Consider the following 21,435-nt stretch of genomic DNA (forward strand, 5'->3'; position numbering starts at 1 on the left):
ACCATTCGACTTGCTCTTACGTCGGCAGAGCAAGCGAGCCTTGCCACAGAGGTAGAACGCTTGCAGGCGACTTCTGTCATCTGCAAGGTTCTCGGCACTCGTCCCAGCAGAGGAGAGCTGCGAGACCTTCTCCAGGCCCGCCTCCTCGCAGAGGTGGGCAAGATCTTGGATGTCCAGATTCTCGAACGGGGGTACTACCAGATTGAGTTCGAGACTTCCGAGATGGCCTCCAAGGTCATAGCTATGAGTCCATTGGCCATCCGAGCATCACGCGCCCACTTTCGACAGTGGCGACATGGTTTTGACCCGTCTTCGGATGTGCTAGTAGAGGAGGCGGACATCCCCATCTCAGTCTGCTTTCCGGGTTTACGGAGGGAGTACCTTCCACTTCTCTCCAAGATTGGCTCCGCCATCGGAACTGTCCTGGAGACACCTCGTACGGCAGCATCAGTAGTTGCCAAGGCGGTTGGCATCCCTTCAGTCCGAGTTTTGGTCAGAGATACCCACACGCTCCCGAAGGTCATCCTTCTGCCTCGGGTGAGTGGGGGTTGGTTTAGACAGAGTGTGGATTACTCGGGTCTCCCGAACCAGTGCTTCATTTGCAGACAGATGGGCCACCTAGCGAAGGCCTGTCCACGGAGGAGACCACGACCCGCACCCCAGCCTCAGCCTCAGCCTCAGCCCCAGCCTGCCAAGGCTGGGCCGCAGCCACAGCCAGCGACACAGAGCACAGATTCAGCGCCACCCTCCGAGCCTGGGGCTCCAGCGGAGGAGGGGTGGCAGCAGGCCCGTGGCCGTCGACGCCAGGGGCCACAACGACAGCCTGGCACTCAGAGTGGCCCCCAGGTGCCTACTCAGCAGCAATGGGTTTCCACGAGGAACCGCTTTGGTCCTCTTGAGCAGGAGGAGCCCCCTACGCCAGCCACCGCCTCCGTTTCACCCTCGTCAGCCGCTCCGCCTTCCGATCTCCCCTCCTCCTCCTCATGCCCTCCCCCGCCCTCAACTACCGCTCACTCCCCACCTCGCCCCCCCCCATGTCTCTGTCGCCCCACCCCGCTTCTCCTCTCCTCCGTCCCCCCCAGCCCCCTCTCCCCCTCCTCCTGCTTCAGTACCACAGTCGGCTCAGGAGGCTGGACCCTCGCCGGCGGCTAGGAGATCTCTTGGCAGCGCCTTCCGTCGCCTAGCGAGAGAGGGTCAGCCCTTCATGCGGCCCCCTCTGCAGATTCAGACATCTCCTCTTGCAGCTATCCCTCGTGGTTTGACGAGCATTGACCTCCGACGCCGCTGGGATTTCTTCGATTACGGGTTTACTCGTTTTCTTGGCGATTCCGCAGCAGACCACGAGGCAGCCTGCTTCAGAGTCCACGCTTTGTTCCTCGCCGCTAGGGGGATAGAGGCCTTGGACTCAGCAATTGGTTTCTCCTTCCCCCTCTGTGGCAGGACTGAGACAGAGTGGTCCCTCGACTCAGTGGTGGGATGGTTGCATACACAGGTTCTCGAGTTCTCTCACCACATGGGAGAACTTGGCGTTACACATTTGCTGCAGACTTTGTGGCCACTGGCCAAGTTTGCGGTGACACCCCCAGATTCAGCAGGATGTAGACACATTGTGGTGTACTTTTTTGCTGATACGCAGTGTTTGCCTTGCTATGTATTCATTCATGAGGACTCCTGGACAGAGGAGGTTGCTTTACGCATGGCTCGCTCTACTTGGGCTTGGACCAGGCACTCACTGCAGTCTCGCCTATCTAGAGGACGCTCGGATGCGGATTACTCCCCATCCAAGTCTGCTTCGAAGATAGCTCGTGTTGCTGCTGCGGCAGCATCTGTTCTCTCTCGCTCCCCATGAGGATCGTCTCGTGGAACGTGCAGGGACTAGGTGGGCCCCAGTTTCAGCGACAGCGGGGCCGATTGCGTCAGGAGCTTCAGCGTTGCCTTGTGGGAAGAGAGATTGATCTCCTTATGCTTCAGGAGCACCATTTGTCTGAGAGCCGCATTCGGCGATGTGGTCAGATTTTGCGTGCACGCTATGATACCTTTTGGTCAGCTGCTTTTGGACCTGGAGGCATCCAGGGTGGGGTATGTATGACTATTGCGGACTCATTACAGCAGGCCATTGTGGGCAGAGGGATTATTGTACCAGGCAGGGCTCAGTGGATCACTATGCAGGTTCAGGGTAGCCTTGTGGGTTTCTTGAACATCTATGCGCCCAATGTGGCGAGTGCTCGTGCAGAGTTTTGGTCAGATTGTTGAGTCTTTGCCACAGGTTGACCAGTGGTGTGTAGGAGGGGACTTCAACATGTTGGAGGACCCTTCTGACAGGATCGGAGGGAGCCATGTTACTTTGCACGGAGTCGAGTTAGCAGCTTGGGAGAGGTTTTGTATGACGTTGAGGGTCTCGGATACATGGCAGCATTCTGGCTTTGTGAGGCCTCGAGAGAGTCTTGCCTTCTCTAGATCGGACCGCAGAGTGGGAGGAGTGAATCTATCGCGCATAGATCGCTTCTACACTAGTGACCACTTCAGTGACTTGGGGGGATCAGTGGGCATCCTAGCAGGGACATCCTTCTCGGACCATGCACCAGTGATCCTCACAGTGGCAGACAGGCAGAGGAGTGGGAGCACGATGCTTCGCATCCCAGAGCGGGTCTTGTTGGACTCAGCACTCAAAGAGAGGGTCGAGGCTCTATGGACAGAGGGCATGGACAGCCAGGCTCCACCTGCAGACAGAGTGGCCTCAGGCCTAGCTTAGCTTAGCCACTTCTTTCTCCAGGAGTCTCTGGCTCGACGGGCTGCAGCGAGAGAGGAGGAGCAGCGTCTCAGACGAGGCATTGCTTCACTACAGAGGATGCAGGAGCAGCATCCAGACAGTCCATGGTTGGAGGAGCAGTTACAGCAGGCTTGACAGGAGCTTGCTTGCACAGAGGAGAGGCGCCATGAGTTTGCCTTTCACTGACAGGCATCTCAGTGGACTCAAGTGGGTGACAGAGTGACAGGTGCTTTTTTTGAGACAGTGGGACCTTGGCACTCGCATGCCAAGGTCAATCAGTTGAGGAGACCCGATGGGTCAGTTGTTTGTGAGCCAGAGGATATGCGTGCAGTTGCTATTGACTTTTACCGTGAGCTACTGTCGGCTGAGCCCGAGTCAGAGAGACAGGATGCATGCAGGGAGCAAGTTTGGGCACAGATGCCTTGTCTTGTGACTGAGGAGATGCGGCAGAGGCTTGAGTTACCTCTTCAGCTTGAGGAGCTGCACACGGCTCTTAGGGCCCTTCCTCGTGGTAGCTGTCCAGGTGAGGATGGGCTGACTTTCAGCTTCTTGGAGTACTGGGACCTGCTTGGCCCAGATCTTTGTAGTGCCTTTCAGTACATTCTGCACACAGGAGTGATGCCGGATAGCATGAGTGAGGGCCTGATTTACCTCATTCCAAAGGAGGGTGGCTCCTTGGATGAGATTCGACAGTGGCGCCCCATCACCATTCTCAACTCAGCCTACAAAATTCTTGCCAAGGCTCTGAGTTTGAGGATTCAGCCATTTTTGGAGAGCCTTATACATGGGACTCAGACAGGTTTTGTCAAGGAACGCAGTATCCTTGACAACATCTTCACTTTTTGGGAGGCTTCTGCCCTTGCACGGCTCCGTGGGGAGGACCTTGTGATTCTTCTTCTCGATTTTGAGAAGGCATACGACAGAGTTGACTGGGACTTTCTAGAGGGCACGCTACGCAGGATGGGATTCTCAGAGGCTTGGATCAGAGGGGTGTCAGCTTTGTACAGACAGGCTCACAGTCAGGTGCTTTTGGCAGGAGGTAGAGGTGAGCGCTTCATGCTCACACGATCGGTCAAACAGGGTTGTCCTCTTGCCCCCTTTCTCTGTCTGTTCTATGCGGAGGCGATGAGCAGATTTTTGGTGTCACAACAGGTTGGTTTGAGGGGCTTAGCACTCCCTATACGGGGAGATGAGCTTCTGGACGCTGAGTTTGCCGACGACTCAGCCTTGTACTTAGAGGGCCAGGAGGCCAATTTACACAGATGTGGGCAGGCTTTGGAGACCTTCTGCTGTGCATCGGGCGCACTGATCAAATCGAGAAAGACAGTGCCTTTCTCAGTTGGTAGTGATCCTGTGCCAGATTGGATGCCAGGAGAGGGTTTCAGGTGGATTCCTCCAGGGACTGCAGTTCGATACTTGGGTTGTCAGGTTGGTTTGGATTTGTCCCCCGAGCAGCAGATTGCTCCTCTTCTCCTGTCTATCAGGAGAAAGCTGTTACATTGGAGCTCAGCACGACTTTCGCTGGTTGGTAGAGTAGTAGTTGCCAACCAGGTGTTGTTGGTGACTATGTGGTACATCACTTCTTGCTGGATCTTCTCGAGTTCTTGCATCAGCCAGGTAGAGAGGCTGATCGGGAACTTCCTTTGGTCAGGTCGCGACACTCAGATTGCCCGAGCCAAGGTGGCTTGGTCGGTCATCACACTTCCTTGTTCTCAGGGAGGGCTTGGGATCATTGATCCAGCACAGCAGAGCAGAGCCCTTCTTGGGAAGTTCGTCGTCAGAGGACTTCTTCCAGGCGAGGAGCCCTGGAAGGAGTTCTTGTTGCAGAGGCTTTGTGCCAGGGTGCCTCAGTCAGGAGGCCCTTGGCAACCTTCGACCAGATGGATCTTTACAGAGTTGCGCCGAGTTGGTTTGAGCAGGAGACTGGAGGACCGATTCGCTGTGAGTTTGCTTCGTTCTTGGGAGCTATTGCGGCGTGGCCTAGAGCAGCGAGAGCCGACGTGCACGGAGGAGCGCCTACGGCAGCCCCTCGTCTGGAACCAAGTGGTTAGCACTCAGAGAGGCCACTTGGTTGGATTAGGCCTCATGTTTCTTGGGGTCCCATGGCAGCAGGTTCAGCGCGCTCTCTAGGTGACTGGCTAGAGTTCACAGGTTTGTCAGAGGAGGTGCAGGTTGTCCAGCTACAGGGCATGAGAGGGGTTCAGAGCATGTGTCAGGACATCTCAGAGTCAGTTCCAGCTGATTGGCTCACGCCTCTTGAGCCAGTAGCACCCCGGTGGATGGGAGCCTTCACACGACTGGAGGTTCTCATTTCAGTCAGGGCTTGCTCAGAGACTGTCCCAGCCCTGTTCTTCGAGCTTCAGGGTGGGGGACGATTACAGAGAGTTGCAGTAGAGGCCCCACAGGTAGCAGAGTGTTGTTTCCAGAGGATCCGAGTTGTGGGTATCTGTGGGAGGACTTGCGTCATAGACCCTGACCCAGCAGCTCTTGAGACAGGACACTGGAGGCTATGGGCTTGGGAGTGCTGTCCATTGGCACGAGTACAGTGGGATCCTGGTGAGTGGCTTTGGAGGGACCCATTCTCTTCTGCAGGCCGCCCAGGAGTCCCTTTCTTTCAGTACACTGTTCGGCTTGGACGTCATATACTTGCAGCACAGAGAGAGGCCCGCCCCGCTGCAGCACGTCATTGGCAGGAGGAGGGTCTCACAATTGAGTTCTTGGCAGCTTTTTGGCAGAGGCTGTGGGACTCCAGACAGCCGAGGCGCGTCACCTTGTTCCAGTGGTTGGTTGCACACAGAGCCACAGCAGTAGGGAGCTGGCTTGTACATAGTGGTCTCTCGGCCGCATGTACAGCATGTGACCAGTTGGTGGAGAGTCAGCGACACTGTCTTTGGGACTGTCCCTCGGCCCAGCAGGTGTGGCTACGAGTTCTTCGGCTGATGCTTGCCCTCTCCACGGCTCGACAGTACACTTGGGGGGCGGCAACTTGGTCCACCCTCACGGGCCCGGCACTTCAATTTGAGCTATCTTCCACCAGCAGGATGATAGTGATACAGGGGGGTCGACCTACACTCCAGCCTGCTACAGACCTTACTCCACATGAGTGGAGCAGTGAGAGAGCGGAGTGTTGGGAGCTCATCAACGGCCTAGCTCTCTGGTTCATCTGGCGGGCCCGTTGTTTCCGCATCTTTGAGGCTCGCCTTGTACCACCAGCAGAGACTGTTCGTGACTTTTGGCTAGAGCTGATCCATACTCTCAGAGGACAACTTGAGGGACTACAGGGCAGCTCCGACCGCATGAGGGAGCGCCGCGAGGCTTTCCTTCGACTCTGGCGCCCTGGGCCGTTTTACTCCATGGTCCAGGGGGTGCTTAGATGACACTACTGTCCACCTGTGTGGCTTTTCCCTCCTCCCATCTCTTGATTTAGCCCCATTGTATATATGCTGTTTTTTCACTGGGAGAGTCTCCCCATCATGCTTGATGTAGCCCTCTCTTACAGAGGTGGATGTAGCCCTATGGGCAGCTTTCATTAACTAATAGAAGGATCTTTTTCTCAGAAAAAAAAAGAAAAAAGAAAATGAGGGAAATTTTGTTATATCCCCCGGAGCTAGTGCCACAACTCACAGTTGTAGATGTCACACATGATGTGAATACAAGGGCAAGGGCAGAGACTATTGCTCGCCAAACAGAGGACATGAGGGAAGCAGAGCTCAAGGAGAAAGCAAAAGTAGCAGTGGAGTCCCAGAGACAAACAGAATGCAATGTGACCCTGTCCATAGAGGCAAGCAATCAAGAAACTCTACTTTCAATGAAGGATGGTTTGCTTGCAGAGATACCATTTGTAGATGGAGCCAGAAAGCTAGCTTTGGAAAAAGTGGACATTAATTTATTGCAGAATCCAGATGCTCAGATTTCAGACACAATTATCTATGCTTGTCTTAAGTAAGTGTTACTATCTTGCTAGCTTTGAAAACTCAGATAATAGGTTTGCTAACTCAGGTAAAGTCTCTGCAGCCTGATCAAAAGTCAACTCCCACTGCACACCCACACAGAGGTGTTTCTTCTTGATCCACAAATGTCAGTGATTATTAGACAAAAGAACAGTCCATCTGGGACCTTTGAGAGTTGGTTTCTCCACTGTGCTATGTTGGAAGTTACTGTCATCATCTTTCCATATGAGAACAACCATCACTGGAGTCTCATATGCCTTGATGTTGACCAACCAGCAGTGTGGGTGTTCAATTCAATAAAAGGAACCCACCCTGAAATTAGGCTGTAAGTGTTTTGTATCAGAAAGTGTTTTTTATAGATATCCATGTAAATTTGAAGCCTCATGCTAACATCTTGACATTGCTTTGTGTAGTTGTATAAAGAGGTTGTTGCTTACCTATGGCAAGCTATGTGGAAGGTATGAACTATACAAGGCCCCAATCAAAGATGTACCTGTCCCAAATCAAACCGATGGAAATTCTTGCGGTTGGAGATGTCTTCTCTATGCAGAATATGTCCTGCAAAGCTATTTTGCATTAAAACCTTTCATGACTAAGGTACCCATTTGGCAATGCATTCAGTTAGTTTTGGTTTAGTTTATAAAAGAATTCTCACCATGTGGTCTTTCAATTTTGCAGAGTGCTTTAAAAAACTACACATATGATTATTTGCAAAGATACCGGGTAAGTTTAATACAACACCTGCTTACTATGTCTAGCCCCAGAGAGCTTGAAGATAGCGGCTTGGATGACCGCACTATTGATCTAACAATACATGACGTGTCACCACGACAAACCCCTGCATCCGATACAGTGGAATCACAACGGGCCGAGGGGGTCATATCAGCAGAAGATGAAAGAGCCGAGGATGAGGAAAGGTCAAATGAGCATATGAAAGGTGCTAGTGTACAACCAGAGGAGACAATGAAAGAGCCAAGTCAGCCAGTGGAGGAGCCAAAAGAGCCTATGGCTGAAACCCAAGATGAGGAAAGCATGCCTATAGATGAGCAAAAGGATATGGATGAGGAAAGCAGGCATAGGGATGAGCAAACTGATATGGATCAGGCAAGGATGTATGAGGCAAGCCGGTCAACCGAGGGAGAGGAAAAGACCTTGGAGGAAACCTTGAATGAGGCAGAAAGAGCCATGGGGGAGACCCCTGATGAAGATGTGAATGATGACTATGAAGATGTGAATGATGAAGATAAAGCAGAGGAGAGCAACAACGACATCAACACTACAGAGACCCAGTATGGACCCTTGCTACCTGTAGATACGGTTGTTCCGGTAATGTCTATTCAAGTATGGCAAAACATGTTCAGCTTCTAACTACTTATATGTACTTGTCAACTTTTACAGAGGTTGATTATCCTGGACGACAATGGATTGCTGCTGATGCGGGTGCCTCTCGGTGACACAGAACCCTTTGAGGATTTGCAAACGTTTCGGATGGAAACTTGTCGAGTCGTGGTTCGTCCAGGAATCAAGGAATTTATTCAGGTTCTTCTTCCGCACTTCAGAGTTGCCATATGGTCTTCAATGCAAAGGCAAAACTTGTCGCCACTAGTTACAATAGTTTGCAGTGTATGTGACGCTCACACATCAGATTTTGCCTTTTTGTATGATCAAAGAAAATGCGTTACCGTTGAGGGCCACTACCACCCTAAAAAACCACACTTACCTCTTTTGTACAAACCGTTTAGCCAAATCGGTGTATCCTTTGATGCAACTAATACACTACTGATTGATGATACTCCTGAAAAGGGAGAACTAAATCCGCCGGGAACAACTATCTCACCACCTTCTTTCGAGGGGCATTCCTTCGATTTTTACCTTGAAGACATTCTGATTCCATACTTACAGAAATTGTATCTAAGTCCATTGTTCACGGACGAGTTTGTACTTTTTAATGAATTAAGATGACTCTTCTATCATGTCTTTGTCTTGTCTAACATTGAGAGAGAGAGAGAGAGAGATTTGACATGGTAAAGAAATGTATTTCAAGCACACTTTTTCACAGGGCACAATTGAAAAATGAGCTCAATAAACTTCATGTATTGAAAGTCATTTGTATACACTTGGGTTCACAAGAATATCTGTTACATTGACACTACTTCAACCCGACCATCCAACTCTTTGCACAAAATATCTTTTTCCCTTCGCCGCATCACCTTACGGCCAGCTAGGAAAAAGGAAAAATCTGATAGGTCCTTGTCCATTGACTCTTCAATTATGTCATGCCGCAAATGCTGAAGACTGCATAGCTCCCTTATTGTAACCACCAACAATAGGCCATGCTCTTTATCAATCACTTCCACATCCACAGCAGGATTATCTTCCAAACGTGTAGAAACCTGGTCCATAGGAATGTACTTTCCATTGAGCATTTGTGATCGCATATACCAAAACGAGAGTAATAGTGATTGGCTTGCAATCATGTACTTGACAACTAGAGTATCAAGCGCGATCTCGCATCGTAAACCAATCTCTTCCTTTGTATACCATCCTCTGTCAAGAAGTTTGTCACAGGATGACTGCTGAAATGACTTGCACATGAACATAGTTTTCGTAACACGGATGTTGTAGCTATGAAACAACTCTATGAAGAGTGCAACAGGACAAAAGTTTGCAATTCTAACCAGTTTGGTGGGAATAGAGCTATGTAGAGACCTTTGTATATCCTTGTAGAGCTTACTTCGCATTGCCTCCACCATTGTTTGCTCGGGAACTGGCCAGTCCACAGTGTTCCAATCGGTTGGTAGAGGCACTTTCACCAACATGCCATTCTTATTCCCTGAGCTGAGTTGGTAGAAGTGGTCATAAAAAAATATTCCCTCATCAGCCAGTCTTTTGCTGCTCCTCCCTGAATACTGTAGAGAACCAATGTGGGCATGAACAACATGGAAGAGGCCTATTATGCACTCCACAGGCTCCCATTGCTCATAAGAAGAGGGATAAACATCTGCAATATATATAAGAAGAGTTAAACTAAGAGTATCAATAAGTAAAAATGACAAATCTAATGTAATTGAGCTGTGAAGAATGGAGACATTGCTCATAACAAGCGGGAGAAACATTGCAAAATATATAAGAAAAGTTATAATGAGAGTATCAGTAAGTTCACATGTCAAGAGTACTTACAATTGCAACGTGGTTAATGCATATCTGATACATTTCCACCGTTTGCTATCACCTCTGGATGGGTAAACACATGCTGAACAAGAACTTCCTTTATAGATCTTTTGCCGATTTCAACTTTGAAATCCAACACTTTGGCCTTCCATGCTGAGCGGTAAACGTTGATACCACTAGACCTCTTGGGTCTTCTTGGTTGCATGAGGACCCATGAACCTTTGTTTATCCTTTGTCCAACCCATTGGTTCTCTGCACTTATTGAAGTTGATATTGTAATTGAGGATATGCTACTACTTGGCCTTCTAGGCAAAGTGCAGTTGTTGGTTGTTGGTGTGAGAGACAGTAAACACCTGGAGCCTCTTGGGCGAGAAGACGTGGAAGCCATAGCTCTTAGAGAAAAGCTTTAGTGGAGGGAGATTCACTTTGAAAGCATTCTAATGGAGGGAAAGTGTTTTAGAATTCCAATATCTTGTGCGGGCTTAATGGTCACCCTCCAGTACGTTAATGACCATAAGAGAATATCAGAAGTGGGACCACATGCAAGCACCTAAAAGCTCGGTAAAAGGAAGGAAATTACGATGCTACAATCCTAGATTCGTGAAAGTTTTATGCTATTTTTCTATTTTTTGAGTCTTTCCACGTACTTTCCTACGTAACGTAGCCTTCGTGCTCATTGGACGCGCTCTATTATTCTCTCTTCATATGGCCCTCCAAATGACCTCTGAAATTTCCTAATGTGTCCACGTAGCGCAAGTGACGTGCGCACGTGACACTGCCCTCCCCCTGGCCATGGCGACACTCTAGGGCTGCCCTAGAGGGGCGCACCCTTTAGGCCTGTGCACAATTGATTGCTCATGTGACGTGCTTATTCCATATATATTCCTAGATGACCAGGTTGGCTAGCTGCCCACCAACCCCCAGTGACCTGGGAAATGGGAGAAAATAGAGAAAATGAGCACCGGAGGCCATATAAGCAAAGGAAAAAATACTGTCAAGGCTGGGAAAATACCCCCAGTCTACAGGAGCTTGATGGCCATGGAACCGAGCCAAAACCCACGGCTAAACATGGTTAGCCACTACTCAATATGAGAAATATACCTCACATTGGCCGGGCACAATGTCACAAGACGGGCACCACGTGCCAATAGAAAAGAACAGACTGAACAGACTTTTAGCACTTCAATAACAACTGAACTGAAAGAGAGAGATGACACGCGACACGGAGTGGCGAAATTTCACCCCAGAGAGTATTGGCCCCAAACCTTGGCGCCCCTTTCGGTATTTCTTTATATTGCATCAACACAGTACAAGCTAGTACTCCAGACTCTGCACCTTCTCCAGGAAGCATGCCAGAGAATGAGCCCTAACCTCATATTTAAAGGCCCTTGGCCTAAAAAGCAATTACAGTGAAAAGCCTTCAAACTCAAAAGCATCTGCTCCAAAAGCAAAGCCAAAAAGCTACCAGCGCAATTTACGGAAATCCTTATAGCCTGCCACGTCATCATATCAATGCAATTTTCGAAAATCTGCCACGTCATCAATTCGTATGTGTGTGTGTGCAGGTCCTGCTTTATTTTAATCCTTTGTCACTTGGGGCCCCATTGGACGGGGTCCCCATAAGTTGGTAGGACTTCTTCTTCTGTTACTTGTTCTTCTTAGGGTTTAAGCCCCTCGGTCCACATCTGCAAGTTGGCTCCATTCTTTAAGCTTTGACACGTCAACAATTTGTTCCAAACAGCCACAAAACAGCCCACTCCCTAGCACCAGTTCCTGGAAGACACTGCGACCGACTGTACGAACCAAGAGAGATGCTTGAACTCTAACACCCCCTCTCAGCTCCTGGAAAGGAAGTCGGACTAGGAAGCTCGACTGAGTAGTCTGCAACTGTAAAGAGAGGGTTTCACGAACGAGGATATAATCTGCTGCAAACTCCGTAGTTAGAAAGTATCATGTAGTAAATACAATCCAACTTCTATCCCTGAAAGACGTCCGGGAAGGAAAATCTTGTCCGTTGAAAGTAAATCCAGCTCTAACAAGAATCTCGACAAGCCAACCGACTCACAAGTCGCACACCCAGCATTGTAAAAGGTACTGCTACTGACTGCTCCAAGAGAATGCATCAAAACTGAGGATAAAGGCATAAACTATTGGTATCCGCATCGTTTCTCAATTGTAAAATACTCCACCCTCGAGGAAAGAGTCAGAAGTCTGCACCTCTGGTCATATACCACATGCCAGAAACTCCAAGTTTCTACGGGAAGTTTAAAGAATGGGACAACCGAGGCTACTGAGGAATGAAGAATTGTTCGATGTCAAAGAACCAAAGAACTGCACCAACCACCATATACAATGAACTATATCTGAAGGAACTGCATCAGGATTGAGAGTGAAAACTGCTATTGTTCTTTATTTGTTTGGAACACCACCTGAGAGAATATTACCCCTCTCAGAGTGAATCAGGAATAAACATCCGGCAGAAAAAGAACACAGATCAATACTGAGACTGCAGCTAATACGACAAGATCATGAGAAGATCCTGCTTCCAAGCTCTGTAAGAGAAGAACAAGGTGTTGCAGAAAGCCACCAAATGGACTGTCAATCTTGTCCGCTGCACATGGAACCACTAGTATTGAAAGGAGGTAGTCTACTGAAACTGACTCCCAAGCTGGCTCCATATCCCCCTCTGAAGGAAGCACTGGAACCATGGATAAATGTCATAACCCTCCAACAATCTCTGCTTGTGTAACTGGATCACCCAAGGGATAGGCAAATCCGAAAGAAATTATAATATACCTGTGGAACCTGGAACTAAATCTGGGAGAACCAAGAAGACTGTCTCCCCTCGTCAAAGAATGCCGGCTAACTGTAACTGGTTCCTAGTCCAAGAAGGACCACTCCACTTGTACGAGGTAACATGCAAGTATTAGGATAAGGGAAGTAGGTGTGTTTTGAATGGTATAGTCTCCTACGATCAATCTGGAAGACGAGGCATAGGAACTACTGCTCAGATGCACTGGGAAGAGCAATTGTCACATTACAAATTTGAAAGACGAGGCAACCATCGAAATGGCTAAGGAAAACATCCGCGAAGATACTGATTGCACTGTGGGCTAAAGCACACTATCCAAAGCCGCAAGAAATGGGCAACGAAACCAAGGACTGTAAGACATTATGCATGGTACGCCGCTGAATGGAGCATTGGCAGTCCACTGAAAATAATAACCGAGAACCCCTCTCTAAAAGAGAAGTATCCTCAAAAGTACGCTTAGAGAACAAGCCCGTGAGAAACGCTGTGATTGATTTGTAATGTAATGTGCAGTGGAAGTGAATGATGGTGTATGCTCAGGAGGAGTGATAAGTGAGTGCTCAAGGTTCCTTATACTTAAGGGAAGGGAGAGCCTTCCATGACTTATGAGAGATTGTGCAATGACCAAAACAAGAGAGTGAAATTTGTGAGAGAAAGTGTTGGGAGTGATAGAGAGAGAGAGAGAGAGAGAGAAAAGATACATGGGCCCCCCTCTCTATTGCTAGAGAGGTATTTGCTTTAGATTGCACAAAGTCTGGGACAATGGTTCTAAATAGTGTGATGCAAGACAACGACGATGTCGAAGCTAATGGCTGAAATCTGAAAATGCTCTTGATGCTTGTGGCTGGAATCTGAAATTGATGTGGATGCTTATGGGAACTTGCAGGCGACGAGGCTACAAGCTGATCGGCCGTCGTCGGCAACAACGATTTTTGGAAATGAAAAACGCTAGATGAACTGCTGGCTGAAAACCGTTTTGTCGTCTTGGCCATGATGGAACAATTGACCGCGACGAAGGGAAGTCGGATCTGCTGGGGTACTATGGCGGTACGCCGGTGAAAGGCAAAAATGCTGCTGGCTGAAAATGCTGATGCCAAAACGTTGGGCTCTTGAGAAAACATCAGGAGAGTCTTGGTACTGCGGGTACTGCCTGGTACTGCTTTTGTACTCCTGTGTCTTTTGCTTCTTCTTAGCAACCCAATGGGCTCATTGTATAGGTGCCAGAAGTTGGCTCAAGCAAGCCAGTTCGTTCTTCAAGAGTTAACCAACCTCCTAAGGTTCCTTTAGCAGATTTTTCATCAAGCGTCAACTTGGGGTTTCTTGAGTTTTTAGCCTTTCCTTCATTATCATTGTTGTAAGGTGCAGCGGAAGTGAATGTTGAACTTTGCTCAAGATGAGTGCTCCGAACTGTGTTCAAGGTTCCTTTTACTTACGGAAGGGAGAGCCTTCCGTTCCTTTAGTGATAGAGTGCAATGGACACAAACAAAGTGGATGAACACTGTGAATGAAGGTGCATGAGTCTGAGAGATAGAGAGAGAAGAATACGACACCAGAATGTTGAAAAACCCTCCTCCGAAGGCCCCACTCTCTATGGCGAGAGCGGTCTACTATTGATTGCACAAATCTCTACAATGCTTGGACTTGCCGATGATGTCGACAACGAGACGGGCTGAAATCTGCAATCTTTATCTGCTGAATTATGACTCTATATCGGTGACGATGTCGATGGCGACAATGTGACGACGACGCACTGAAAATGCAAATGCTGAAATCTGCGTTTTCCGGGCTGAAACTGCAAACTTTGCGGTATCTGACCGTGTGGCGTTGATCTGCTGCGGGAAGGTGAGATCTGCGAGGTTTGGGACTTCTTCTGCGATGTCTGACTGCTGAAAACTGAAAACGCTGATGCTTCTTGGTGTTCCGTCGCGGTGAATCTGCAAAACGCCGGGGCTGATCTGCAAACCAAAAACTCTAGGGCTGAAAACTATTCTGCTGCTGCCGGTTGTCTTGCAAATGCAAAACAGTAGGCTTCTTGATTTGTAGGGTGCAGCGGAATGAATGTTGTATTTTCTCAAGCTTAGTGATCTTTACTGCTCAAGGTTCCTTTTAGTTCTTAGGGAAGAGAGAGTATAGAGTGCGCTGTGATCACGAACAAAGTGAGTGGATCTTGTGCGTGCAAGTGGATGAGACTGAGAGAAGGAGAGAGAAAAGTTACGACACCGAGAGGTTGTAAAACCCTCCTCCGAAGGCCCCACTCTCGTTGGCGAGAGTGGTCTACTTGATTGCACGAAAGAGTACAATGCGAATGCAATGGACTGATGCTATTGGACTATGCCGATGACGACGGCGGCGGCTTCGTGGGGGCTGAAACTGTGACTATTCGGGCTGATGTCGTGGCTGGAATTTCCTGGTTTTCTGCTGATGCTTTAAGGCTGAAATAAACGCTGGTTCTTAGGGTTTCTGCTGCGTTTTGAATAGGCTGCTGCCGGCTGAAAACGCTGATGTTCTGCACCGTTTTGAAGGGGCTGAACAGAGGTTAAAACGCTGATCTACTTGTACGTTCAAGGGCTGAATTCTGGGAGTGTTTTTGGGGCTGAATCCACCAAGGATCTGCAACTGAATGATGGCGTTAGTGGTTGCTTTGGACTGCTGCCAATGAATATCAAAAACGCTGAATCTGTTGAGTTCTTGCCTGGCATTAGTGATGCTGAAAAACGCTGATGAAAACGCTGATCTTCAGGCCTTGCTGGCGATGTTGGCTTGATGAGGAAAACGCCAGATGGGGGAGGTAGCAAGCTGTGGATAAAACGCTTGCTGATGGGGTGTGGCCTCGCCAAGGTAGGAGAGGTTCTTGCTGAGAGAGGGTTGGACACCTGTTGCTTGGGGAAGCCTGCTATGCCTTTGCTCATCTGCCCATTTGTGCTAACTTGGGTTTGCTTATATATTAACTTACCCAATTTGCCCTACTGAGTACCCAACAAAAGTCACTTAATAAATCAGTGAAAAATGTCAAAAATAGGGAAAAATGGGATAAAGTCATCTGAAAAATCTCCAAACTGACTCTGATAGAATCTGATGGAAATGCTTATGCTTATGCAAGGTACAACCAGAGGATATGCATCTACACTGAGTGACTGGGCATGCACGGTCTACGAATAGACTCACAAAAGTGCTAGATCACTTCTAATCTAACTTGACTGGACTTGACGGAAACCCTGCTATGGTGTAGTTTGTCCACGGACACATAGGGTTGGGATGTGTCACGTGACATCCCCTCCTTTTTAAAGTGAGGTACTGGTACCGAGCTGCATGGCTTCCTTGTAGTCTGCCAACAACTCTGGATAATCCTTGAAGAACTCTTCGTCTACCCACACCGCTTCATGGGTTCCTCGATCTTTGAACTTCAAAAAATACTGTCGTACTTGTTTCTTCGAACCATGGCAAAACCGATGCAACAAGACTTGCTCCGGCTCCATGACTTTTGCTTCATCGATGATCTCCGGTTCTTCTTCTTCCGAAACGTCCTTTGGAGGTGTTCCCTGAAACACTTTCAACCAAGAAACATGGAAAACGTTGTGCATTGACCATGAGTTAGGCAACTTCAATTTCATTGAAACCTCATTAATCTTTTTGATGACTGGAAATGGACCATACGTACGAAAAGATAACTTAGGACATTTCTTTCCAACTTGCTTAAGACGCTGTTTCACTCCATGGATTGAACGCTCGCTGCTGCTGCACGCTCCTCTCCCTGCGCCATCGTTGCCCCTCACCCCCCCTCTCTCTCTCGCCCTCGCGCTGCCTCCAGCCCTCCTCGCGCTGCCCCCCCTCGCCCTCGCGCTGCCTCCCCTGCCCCCCCCTCTCGCCCTCGCATTGTCTCCCTCGCCCAGCCGAGCCCGCCACCGCTGCCCCCAGCTACCCGCTGCTCTCGTCCCTAGCTACCCTTTAACACGCCCGCTGCCCCCCCATTCCCTGGCTGTTTTCTCCCCCCCCGTCCCCCCCCCCCCCCCCCCCCCCCCCCCCCCCCCCAACCCTTTTGTTCCTTCGCTCGCCATTGTATCCTTCCCTCCATCCCCCCCTCCCTGTCCGCATTGCCCCCGAAGGTTTTCTGCACCTGGCTCTGCATCGCTTTTTCTTCGGACTAGTGTTCGGCGTACTCGGTTGCAGTTCTTCTTCACCATCCGCTTCTTCAACTCAGCAGTAGACACAGATGGAGGCTCCAGCTCCGCCACAGAGGGACTTGCCTGAAGCCCTCTCGCCCGACCCCGCTGAGCCCACCATTCGACTTGCTCTTTCGCCGACAGAGCAAGCGAGCCTTGCCGCAGAGGTAGAGCACTTGCAGGCGACTTCTGTCATTTGCAAGGTTCTCGGCACCCGTCCTAGCAGAGGAGAGCTGTGAGACCTTCTCCAGGCCTGCCTTCTCGCAAAGGTGGGCAAGATTTTGGATGTCCAGGTCCTCGGACGGAGGTACTACCAGATCGAGTTCGAGACTTCCGAGATGGCCTCCAAGGTCATAGCTATGAGTCCACTGGCCATCCGAGCATCACGCGCCCACTTTCGACAGTGGCGACATGGTTTTGACCCGACTTCGGATGTGCTAGTAGAGGAGGCAGACATCCCCATCTCAGTCTGCTTTCCGGGTTTACGGAGGGAGTACCTTCCACTTCTCTCCAGGATTGGCTTCGCCATCGGGACTGTCCTAGAGACACCTCGTACGGCAGCATCAGTAGCTGCCAAGGCGGCTGACATCCCTTTAGTTCGAGTTTTAGTCAGAGATACCCACACGCTCCCGAAGGTCATCCTTCTGCCTCGGGTGAGTGGGGGTTGGTTCAGACAGAGTGTGGAGTACTCGGGTCTCCCGAACCAGTGCTTCATTTGCAGACAGATGGGCCATCTAGCGAAGGCTTGTCCACGGAGGAGGCCACGACCTGCACCTCAGCCTCAGCCTCAGCCCCAGCCTGCCAAGGCTGGGCCGTAGCCGCAGCCGCAGCCAGCGGCACAGCGCACAGATTTTGAGCCACCCTCCGAGCCTGGGGCTCCAGCGGAGGAGGGATGGCAGCAGGCCCGTGGCCGTCGACGCCAGGGGCCACAGCGGCAGCCTGGCACTCAGAGTGGCCCTCAGGTGCCTACTCAGCAGCAGTGGGTTCCCACGGAGAACCGCTTTGGTCCTCTTGAGCAGGAGGATCCCCTTACGCCAGCCTCCACTTCCGCTTCACCCTCGCCAGCCACCCCACCTTTAGATTTCCTCTCTTCCTCCTCATCCCCTCCCCCGCCCTGTGCTCCCGCCCACTCCTCACCTCGCCCCCCTGTCTTTGTCGCCCCACCCCGCTTCTCTTCTCCTCCGCCCCCCCCCCAGCTCCTTCTCCCCCTCCTCCTGCTTCAGTACCACAGTCGACTCAGGAGACTGGTCCCTCGCCGGCGGCTAGGAGATCTCTTGGCATTGCCTTTGCCACAAGTCGCCTAGCGAGAGAGGGTCACCCCTTCTTGCGGCCCCCTCTGCAGATTCAGACATCTTCCCTTGCAGCTATCCCTCGTGGTCTGACGAGCATTGACCTCCGACGCCGCTGGGATTTCTTCGATTACGGATTCACTCGCTTTCTCGGCGATTCCACAGCAGACCACGAGGCAGCCTGCTTCAGGGTCCACGCTGTGTTCCTCGCCGCTAGGGGGACAGAGGCCTTGGACTCAGCAGTTGGTTTCTCCTTTCCCCTCTGTGGTTGGACCGAGACAAAGTGGTCCCTAGACTCAGTGGTGGGATGGTTGCATACACAGGTTCTCGAGTTCTCTCACCACATGGGAGAACTTGGAGTTACAGATTTGCTGCAGACTTTGTGGCCACTGGCCAAGTTTGCGGTGACACCCCCAGACTCAGCAGGATGTAGGCACATTGTGGTGTACTTTTTTGCTGATACGCAGTGTTTGCCTTGCTATGTATACATTCATGAGGACTCCTGGAAGAGGAGGTTGCTTTGCGCACGGCTCGCTCTGCTTGGGCTTGGGCCAGACACTCACTACAGGCTCGCCTATCTAGAGGACGCTCGGATGCGGATTACTCCCCATCCAAGCTTGCCTCGAAGATAGCTCGTCTTGCTGCTGCGGCAGCATCTGTTCTCTCTCTCTCCCCATGAGGATCGTCTCGTGGAACGTGCAGGGATTAGGTGGGCCCCAGTTTCAGCGACAACGGGGCCAATTGCGTCAGGAGCTTCAGCGTTGCCTTGTGGGAGGAGAGATTGATCTCCTTATGCTTTAGGAGCACCATTTGTCTGAGAGCCGCATTCGGCGATGTGGTCAGATTTTGCGGGGACGTTATGATACCTTTTGGTCAGCTGCTTTTGGACCTGGAGGCATCCAGGGTGGGGTATGTATGACTATTGCGGACTCATTGCAGCAGGCCATTGTGGGCAGAGGGATTATTGTGCCAGGCAGGGCTCAGTGGATTACTTTGCAGGTTCAGGGTGGCCTTGTGGGCTTCCTGAACATCTATGCGTCCAATGTGGCGAGTGCTCGTGCAGAGTTTTGGTCAGATTGTTGAGTCTTTGCCACAGGTTGACCATTGGTGTGTAGGAGGGGACTTCAACATGTTGGAGGACCCCTCTGACAGGATCGGAGGCAGCCATGCTACTGTACATGGAGTCGAGTTAGCAGCTTGGGAGAGGTTGTGTATGACTTTGAGGGTCTCGGATACATGAAGTTCGATTAGAAATACTACTTTGTAGCTTAGCTTTGAGTCACTCATAAGTCACAAATTCAGGGGAATAATGCGTTGGTACATAGCTGTAAATCTGATGGACTTCATGTTGTGTATTACCTACTGACATGCATTCAATACAAAGCGCATTCAAAGCAATACAATGAGCCCACTAAAAGACTTATTAGCATAAGAATGCAAAAGTAGGTGTACATCCACCATATATGGTGAGTAGATTAGTTTCTATGTACTCCATTGGTGGGGTCGAATGGCCTCGGATTGAAAGAATAAATGAAGCTTGACAGAACAATCTCAAATTTCTTGTGCACAATACCAAGAGCCTTGAACAAGTATCTAGCGTATATCAAGATGGGCATTTACACATTACGTGGGCACCTTCATGGTGCCAGTTTTTAAACTTGACTACAAGATCTACATCCAAACATCTGCCTCAAATGCAGAGGTAATCTCTAGACAAGATGTTGCTTGTGTTGATTATGGTAAGATGCAGTTTGGGCTTCTAGTTTGGAGTACCGAAAGTCTTTAATACACTGATGACAAGAGGCTCCGGCCACTTTGGTTGACACAAGGGCCACCCACAATTATCAAAAACCAAGCCAGCTAGCTTTGATTAGAGAGTTTGATCACAAAACAACTTGCACCCTAATTAAAAAAGATGTGTGATAATACATTACAAAATCAGGGGAACAAAGAGTTGGTAGATGGCTGTACTACTTTTGATTGAGTTGACATTGGCTCACATCTATTGACATGCATTCAATACGAAACACGATTTAAGCAGCATGAAACGGAATTGTGTATAGATTGCTTGCTAGGTATGTACAATGTTGTCGGGTTTGATTGGCCCAAGAATGAAAGAATGAATGAGTTATCCATCAAAATGGATGAATGAATAAATGTGCGAGGATGTGTGTATTGGCTGGCATTAGGCAATTGTGTAATATTATAGCATTTCTGATTCATCTACCCAAACAAGGAAGCAATATGTGTGAAGAAAAGTGGCTCATGCTTCCTAATTGTGATTATAGTTGGCGTCGATAACAATCCGGCGGTTGCTGATGAGGCTGGTGCTGGGGATGCAGGTGGGGGTTGCTGATGAGGCTGGTGCTGGGGATGCTACCCACCTGCATACCACGCTTCATGATAACCACATTAGGCTGCCTGTCGTGAGAGGCGATGGAGAGCCTCACGCTTTCCCCAGGGCCTACTTCCTTGCTCTCCAGCATCACGTCACGAGTTTTGGATCTCAATTCCAGTATGAAATTGCTATGGTTGACGAAAGTAATGCCAGACATGGTGAGCAGAGAGAAATGAAATGATACATATGAGCGTGTTTAAAAGGCCAAAATGAGAATATGAGAGAGAGAGAGAGAAAGAGAGAGAGAGAGAGGTCCTTGTGCAAGCGAGAGGAGTTGATGGTGCTAGATGAGTACAACACTGCTGCTTAAGAAGCCATAGAAGCTGTTACTGCAAGGGAGCAGCTAGGAAGGTGCAGCTGTTTGAGTAGTCATGGGTCAGCTAGTCCTTCGGCCTCCACCACCTCCTCCTCCCTCCAGCATGCTTGCTTGCTTGTTGACGAAGGTAAAGCCTCATGAAACGCGGTCATTCCTCGATATTGACTTGGTAGGCTATCTGACGAGTGGAATTAGGCGGTGTCTATACCCCCGCCTTACAGTTTTATTGACATGACGCTAAAAAACTTGATCACGTTAAGAAGCTGACAACCTTTTTACTTGGTAAGCCAAAGGCTCTTATTCTTCTATCTGATCACACAAGCCACCACGTGGCACCGCTTCAATGGCCAAAAAAGAGGCCGTGAAAAGCAGTAACAAGTAAAAAAAAACGCCGCGCCGTCGATCGTAGGTTGCCATGCCGTCGATCGCAGGTTGACGATAGCAGTGTCGCAGGTTGGGCAAGAGAGACAGAGAGAGAGGGAGGGAGGCTTCTCTGCTGCGTTTTTTTCTCTCCCTTTTCTTCTCAGTTCAGCCCTCCCCGCGGCTGTGGAACGTTCCCCTCGCGCTCCGCC

General features: G+C 49.8%; 2 protein-coding genes across 6 annotated transcripts in view; both read left to right on the forward strand.

Moving 5' to 3' along the window:
* The window catches only part of LOC147464211 (uncharacterized), a 65,860-nt gene that overhangs the window by 25,184 nt on the left and 19,241 nt on the right, over positions 1–21,435 (forward strand). Inside the window, exon 1 of one of the 4 annotated variants that reach the window (XM_086513670.1) lies at positions 20,130–21,032. The exons of the other annotated variants lie outside the window; for them this stretch is intronic. Coding sequence (XP_086369796.1) covers positions 20,919–21,032 — 114 coding nt within the window. The 5' untranslated portion in view covers positions 20,130–20,918. Of the gene's footprint in view, positions 1–20,129; positions 21,033–21,435 lie in introns of those variants that run through there. 4 annotated transcript variants of the gene reach the window in all.
* Positions 4,976–8,707, forward strand: LOC147464212 (uncharacterized). Of its 2 annotated transcripts, none has more exons than XM_086513653.1 (5): positions 4,976–6,712; positions 6,785–7,045; positions 7,134–7,317; positions 7,399–8,009; positions 8,119–8,258. In XM_086513653.1, the coding sequence occupies exons 1-5, from the start codon at positions 6,348–6,350 to the stop codon at positions 8,123–8,125; spliced, it is 1,428 nt and encodes a 475-aa protein (XP_086369779.1). In that variant the 5' UTR covers positions 4,976–6,347; the 3' UTR covers positions 8,126–8,258. The 2 variants fall into 2 exon arrangements, with proteins under 2 accessions (XP_086369779.1, XP_086369775.1); XM_086513649.1 differs by having other exon boundaries at positions 4,980–6,712; positions 7,399–8,046; positions 8,119–8,707.

This window comes from Adiantum capillus-veneris, chromosome 1, assembly GCF_014529385.1.
Source record: "Adiantum capillus-veneris isolate H3 chromosome 1, ASM1452938v2, whole genome shotgun sequence".
Lineage (NCBI taxonomy): Eukaryota > Viridiplantae > Streptophyta > Polypodiopsida > Polypodiales > Pteridaceae > Adiantum > Adiantum capillus-veneris.